General features: G+C 37.7%; 1 protein-coding gene across 1 annotated transcript; it reads right to left on the bottom strand.

The window, feature by feature from the left end:
- Positions 1 to 4,972: 4,972 nt before the first annotated feature.
- On the bottom strand, positions 4,973 to 6,169 carry LOC307123877 (D(1) dopamine receptor; the record flags this gene model as incomplete). The annotated part of the gene is made up of 1 exon (XM_079812654.1): positions 4,973 to 6,169. One exon carries the CDS (start codon positions 6,167 to 6,169, stop codon positions 4,973 to 4,975), a length of 1,197 nt encoding a protein of 398 aa, XP_079668780.1.
- Positions 6,170 to 7,636: the final 1,467 nt, after the last annotated feature.

The following is a 7,636-nucleotide window of genomic DNA, read 5'->3' as shown; positions in this document are numbered from 1 at the left end:
TGGCCTGTAAGTGGAATATTAATCATTTTTTATTCCTGAGTTTTACTAATGCGTAACTTTTCAGCGTGGAGTTACTTATGTTATGAGTTAACATTTGTTGTAGGCTACACCAGTGTCCTTGAAGCAAGGCAATTTACTCCATGTTGCTCCAGGCGGATTGTCCCTGTAATAAGTGCACTGTAAATCGCTTTTGATAAAAGCGTTTGCCAAATGCATAAATGTAAATGTAAATATTTACATTTATATATTTATGGCCAGTTCAAAACTTGTTAAATAATGAAATATCCAATACTGGTGGCACATACAAGGTTGCATAATGCCCTACTACCATTCTCAGATCAAATACATTTTTCAAGCAATACGTTTTATTTAAACAAATACAATTCAGGTCATGTGTATGTGTGTTTTTAAATGAACAATAATGAAACATTCAAAATTCTCACACTCATACAAACATGCATTTTTAAGTGGCAAATTAGAAAATATTTAACTAGTTCTTTCACTCGCTTCCCTTGAAATGAGCCTTTTAGTGCAAATATAAAAACAGAAATAGCAAACTAGAAAATGTTACATTGATGATATTTTAATTATTGCAAATAGACACTCCATTTTAAATAAACGATAACAATATTTTTTTGTGATATTCAACTCTTCTTTAATAGGAAAACTATATGTGAGGAGCTACAAAATAAAAATATGTATTTACTCATCTTCATTCTTAATTGACTATATGATTGATTACTATTACTCCTACTTCAGTTTAATTTTAATGTATTTTTTTAATACTTTAAGTTAATTAAGCACACTTCATTGATTCCTATGTTGTTTGTGTTCCTCCTTCAGTGACTGATCTCTGTGCCCATTAACCTCACTGACCAGTTACAGGAAACTCTGTGTGCAGCCGGCTAGCATTACTGTGAGTGTTTGATGACCAAGCACACAGACAGAAAGATACTCTTTCTTCTTCATTAAGTAAGCATATGCAATGGCCAAAGTATTTGGAAACTTAAGCCACACTTGCTTATAAAATCAAGTGGCATCTGCAAACAAATCTGCCTGTGCTTTCTCTCGAAACAAACCATTTTTCTGAGCCATTTTTTGCAATTACTTTAACCAGTTGGTCTCAGAAGATCAATTTATAGTGATATAAGTCAGTTATCCTCAAGTTCACACAGGTCTCATATCAGAGTAACCACAGGTGTAGCTCATCACATTAACTATGTACATGATCCACTAACACTTGATAAACAGCAAATGTCAACTTTTAGTCTTAATTTTGATCAGTATATCTATTGCTTTATTATATAAAACATATTACTAGTAGTTGTGCAAAATATTTAAAGGGGTCGTGAATTGAGAAATCAACTTTCCCTTGAGCTTTTGATATATAAAAGGTAATGGTAATATAAGAATATCCTGTAAGTTTCAGAGCTGAAAACTTCCTTGTTAGTCAAAGAAAAGCTTTTATTGACGCCAGGCTCAGCAAACGATCGATCTCAGAATATGCCACACCTTGACGTCATCGTGTGGTGAAACCCCGCCTCACCGACTCGTGCCTGAGATGACATAGGCCTACATAGAGCTAAACCGGATCGAACTTCTAATCAATAAACATGCCGCATAAGCTTCATTCGGATTCCAATATTATGAATACATGGATGAACTTTATTTTCAATGAATATCCAGCTCACGTGGTTAAGACATTGCACATCTGTTCCTTCATTTCACCACGGATTCGTTTGTAAACAAGAGACTGGATTTGCAGACAGGATGAGATTAACCACACTTATGTGAGTAAAAATGTTTTTTAGATGTGATAGTATTGCATTGTCACAGATCGTTTGATATCTATTGATTATGTGTACGTGTCTAACTGAACATTAGCACGCTGTCAAAGGCTGAAGAATCCTTTATTTGTGGTGTTGTTGGTTCATTGCGTTTCCCAGACGACCTACCAAAACGTAAGCCCGGCCTGCCGACTGGCTATCTTAAATAGTGAAAAAACAATCCTTTCTTGATGTGCTTTGTTCACTCTCTTGACTTGTGTGTGTGTGTACGGTTCGCGGTTGTATTCACAGATCGGGCAGGCCAAGTAATAAAAAAATAACATTCCAATCAATCGCGGGTGGATGAGAGATAAATCATTGTGTTTGTTTGATAAAGATATTTTGCGAGCCCTGTGGGCGATTCATTTCAGTTGCTGTTTTCTAAAACGCTTTCAAAACAATTCCCACATGTACTGACATTAAATATGCAAATCTTATCCAATCCTAGGGCGTTTACTTCCAAGTCTTCCCCATGCCCATAAAAAGCGAGCGTTCCAGGAGAGAGAGCCTCTAAACCAGGGTAGAAAATAGCCTATTATTCATTATGATGTTTTTTTAATGTAAAAACCACGCAAACGTCATAAGTTGACCTCAGACAACAGTATGAAAAAATAAAAAAGCCAGTACATGACCCCTTTAACTTCACAAATTGTAGTTGTGCTTTCTTTCAAATAAACTAACTCTTGGTTAGATTATTTTTTTAGGTAATCAATTGCTATGACATTTATATATTTTAACCCTCATCCTTCCCTTGCACTTTGTAAAAATTCCTTCCCTCGTGGGTCAAAATTACCCGAAGCCCTGAAATTATACTTATTTTTTTCTTTGTCCAGAAAGCTTATTTTTATTTCATTTTGATATTTTTTTTTTGGAGGCCAATGTTCTCTGATTGGTCAGGTGGATCAATGTGTTGTGATTGGTCAGAATCGCGAGTTTCACCCCTTTTTTTTGCATATGACTTGGGCAGGAATTATTTAAATGAGGGATATGATGTGTACGTTCCTGTAAGAAAACACAAAACTATAATCGAGGCGTTTCAGGGAGTTTGCAGACATTTTTCAAGCTCAAACAGCCACATTACACACACACACAAAGTTCAACATGCATGCATTACAAGCATTATAGGACCTCTTTTGGATTTTGTGACCTATAAGAGTTTAAATTGTTACTACCCAGCCACTGAAAGAAATTAAGACTATGTGATCATGTGCATGTTCTTGGCAGCTCTATCATAGCTCTTTTAAGCAATTTCAATAGACAAACATCCCTGTGGATTCCAAAATTAAAGCAAGCCTCAGGGGCTGGATGTACTTCAAGAATGAAGACATCAAGGATGTGTATTTTTAGGAACAGGGGCCATCAATTTTAAACACCCGTTCATTCAAAAACAAATCTAAGCAGTGATTTTACCCACAGATACATTTACACTGAGTTTGCATCATAATATACACATAACAGTCACGCTGTTGTAGTTTAACACTTGTCATTTTAAAATCAACATTTGTAAAAAATTCTCGTTTTTCAGTTTGTTTAAGGTTATTAAGGGATTAGGGATTGCCTTCCCATGTTTTATTCATTGCTGTGAGCCAACTGAAACCTCTCATTGTGAATTAATTACATACGTAACATGCCTGTTCCGAATGCACTCTAGCCCAACGTGTCCTTAAAAGACTCCCAAGGCTTAGGAAATGTTGCTTTGTGCATTATCCTTTACAGGAAAACCCTGTATTAAATGACTTTTGGGGCTTACAATTAGGTGCTAGCGATTAATAATTGAATTGAACACAAATCCAGAAGAATCAAGAGCAGTATGTTTCATAGAAGAAAAAAACATGTCCACCCTAATTCCAAAGTTAAGACGATCAACCTAATTAATAGAATATACATGATTATTATGCACAGTTATGACCCTATAAAATCTCATGTTCTTCAACTAGATCCAACAACCAAATGTAAGCATCAATCTGCTCAATGCACTTTCAAAGCATAAAATCTATAGTCCCAAAGCACTTGCACACTGAAATGTAACATTCCTTGAGTGGAGATTGCAGCCAACTAATTATTTATGAGAGGAAGTAATGATGTGCACTCGTGCCTAATGGAAAACGATACTTGGGACTCGTCGAGCTCTTTGGCATCCGGTCTATTAAAACCTCAGACCTCTTTCTGTGGCCACAGATGCGATAACCACCTGACCTTAGTGGTCATCTTCAAATATATATATCAGTAAACAAAAAAGGTAGACTATTGGGAGACACAGGGTTATATCTGTCATAATTTATGATACATTTGTGTATTCCATCTTCCAAATGATAGCTGTTGGGTAAAACGCAATATAATAGAATAGAATCACACTGGGATTATGCTAAGGGTCAAATGAAGGCAGATTTTAAATGAAAACTTAATCTGCATCTTAATTTTTTATTTTTTTATATAAATGTAAGTTTGGGGAAATTTAGTTTCAAGAGGATATTCTTTTCATTTTCTTTTAACCATGCCAAAAAGGGGCAGTTCACCCGAAAAAGGAAAATTCTGCCATCCTATTCCCGCCCCCATATTTATTACTTTAGTTGTTCTTCAGAAAAGAAGATATTTTAAAGAATGTTGGTAACCCAAAAATGGTGGTTACCATTGACTTCCATTGTGTAGACATTTATCAAAATAGTTTCTTGTATGTTCCACAGAAGAAAGTAAGTTGTCAAATGGTGAATAAGTGATGACAATTTTATGGGTGAACTTATCCCATTAAGTTCTTCATTTAATATTGCTGAATTATGTTCAAGAGTATTTTGGGGCAAGTTGTCCCTTGTGTAAATTCTTGTAGGCCTAATTTCATACAAACAATTTGTGTGAATGCCTGTTAGCCAAAAATATTTTACATGCATGATGAATGATTTTTTCCCCCCTGCTTAAACAAAGCTATTAAAATGTAGTCCTTTTAGTTGGAATATGTTGAAAATGACCTTTTTACTTTAAGATAAAAGATTCCCCTCAAATCATTCAATAAATAGCAAATTGTTGATGGAACTGTATCGTTTCCTGGACTTTTTCAAAATATTAAGGTATGTGCCTATACAGAAATTGACTTATTGGAAATGGACAAAAATACAGCCTGATATATTCAGTGTTAAAACTTGCCCCGTTGGTCATTTATTCTGACATGCATCTTCTGAGTTAACATGCTTAACCTCGCTCTCATCTCTAAGCATACGTAGCTCCACCAAAGGACGTTGCATTTCGTTCCCCACCCTGTGCAAACTGACATAACCGACCTCCATAGTGTTAACAGAGCTGCCCTGATTATAAGTGGACACTGGATCCTTGCACTGACTACCAAGAGGTGTTTTGGCGCACAGGCCATGGCAGCACAGAAGTCGAGCAAAAGCATCTCTGAAGTCAGAGTTGAAAGCATAGATGATCGGGTTGAGCGATGAGTTGCACCAGCCGAACCACACGAACACATTAAATGTTCCTTCACTGACACAATTTGGCTCGTGGCAGAATGGTACCGCACAGTTCAGGACGAAGAACGGGAACCAGCAGCACACAAACACCCCCATAATCACGGACAGAGTTTTAAAGAGTTTGGTTTCTCTTATCGCGCGGTGTTGGAGAGGACAAGTGCGCGCACCTGCCCTGCAGTTCTGCGCGCGCTCCGCTGCGCGCTCCAGCGAAGAGATGCTCTTGATTTGCACCTGAGCAATGCGGTAGATGCGCGTGTATGTGACCAGCATCACTGCTACGGGAATGTAAAAACTTATTAGGGAAGATGATATGGCATAAGTTCTACTCAGACTCGAATCACACATTTCCTTAGTGGTCCAGTTGCTTGTGGTGACCGTGCCCAGGTCTGCCCGGTGCCAGTTCAGCTGCACGGGCACGAATGATATGGCCACTGATACGATCCACGTTACGCTGACCATAACGAGGGCGACTCTACGGTTCATCTTCCTCTCGTACTGAAACGGGTCTGAAATAGCCCAGTATCGATCCAAGCTGATTACGCAGAGGTTGAGGATGGATGCTGTGGAGCACATAATGTCAAAAGCCACCCAGCACTCGCAGAAAGAGCCAAACGCCCAGTGTCCCGACACCTCCGTGGCCGCTTTCCACGGCATCACGAGAACAGCCACCAGCAGGTCGGACATCGCCAGAGACACGATAAAGACGTTGGTAACTTTTCCTCTCAGGTGACGGAAGCGCAAAACCGCGGCGCAAACCGTGAAATTCCCCAAAAGCGTCCACAACACGAGGAGAGAAAGCGCGAAACCCAGGAAAATGCGACCCGCTGGCTCCCCATGAGCGCTCCATGAAGGTATCAGGGTTGAGGTAAAGTTGTACATGTCTTTAAGTGTCACAAACAAAACAAAAACATACCAAAATATCTTCCGTGTGGTGGACACCGCATGTTCCCCCGCCAAACAATCCCATCTACTCGAGCGTTTTGACCTGGTCTTATGGTTGACTTCATTGTTTCTTAAGACCCTCGCTGAAATGTTCACATGACTAAAGCACAATTTGAAGTGTCTCGTGTCAGGTTCCTTTTATGGGAGGTCACATTCATACCGGCGTAGAACGCCCTCTTTTGCCCATTTTACTTAATAGGCACATAAAGTAGTGGCCTCAAAACGTATTTGGACATTTAATCCGCACTTAAAAATAGCATGAATATCATTTGCATTCGCAGAGGTTCTACACACAATTCATAAATTCATACTTAAAGGGATAGTTCACCCAAAAATGAAAAGGTTGTCATCATCATTTACTCACCCTCGAGTTGTTTTTTAAACCTGTATGAGTTTCTTTCTTTTGTTGGACACACAATATATTTTAAAGAATGTTGGTAACCAGACATTGACTTTCATAGTAGGAAAAATACTATGGAAGGCAATGGGTCAACTCTCTGGTTACCAACATTTTTTAAAATATCTTCTTTTGTGTTCAACAGAACAAAGAAACTCGTACAGGTTTGGAACAACATGAGGGCGAGTAAATTTACAACATTTTCATTTTTGGGTGAACTATCCCTTTAAGGAAACATTGTTTGGAGGAAACATGAAATAGGCCTACGTTTAATGTCATTATAGAAGGTTTTATATTTAAATACATCTGAGACTAATATGGAGCAGTAATTCGGTCAGACCCACTTTATATTAGGTGTCCTTAACCTCTATGTTCTAACATTTTAATTAATCATTTGATACAATGCACTTTTTGTGTTCATACATGTTTTTACATTGTACTTACAGTTTTAAAACTACCTGCATGTAATTAAATCTGTAATTAATTTTTGTAGTTACATTGATAATGACACTGTTGACCCTACCCTTAAACTTACCCATACCACCACACCTGTCCCTAACTTTACCCGTATCCCACCTCAATATCAGCAAGTGTTTTGCATTACAATATGAACACAATAAGTACATTATACTTCTTTTTTGATGCAAGTATAGTAGGCCACCTTATATAAAGTGCGGCCCTTCAGTCTATATTTAATTTTAAATGAAATGTTGAAAGTATTCTGTTCTGTGTGATTTATACAGTACACCTGTTGTGTTTGTTGATAGGTATGGGCGTTTCATGAATGGATCATTTTCCATGATGTTCATCCAAACAAGTTTTGCCTTTGTTTGGTTTTTATTGTTAAATAGTCTTTTTCTTTGTATTTTTGTCCTTTTACTCCCTCATCTTTCAAGTAGATGCTCTTGCTCCACTTCAGCAGCTGGAGTGTGATGTTTACGATTGGTTCATGAATATGGATTATTTTCATAAATTTGAGCTAGGGGGGAAATTTTGTCATATTTTAA

The sequence above is a fragment of the Gobio gobio genome, assembly GCF_949357685.1.
Source record: "Gobio gobio genome assembly, chromosome: 3".
In the NCBI taxonomy this organism is placed as follows: Eukaryota; Metazoa; Chordata; class Actinopteri; order Cypriniformes; family Gobionidae; genus Gobio; species Gobio gobio.
Note: the sequence above shows the minus strand (reverse complement) of the source record. Positions and strands in the feature narration are given on the sequence as shown.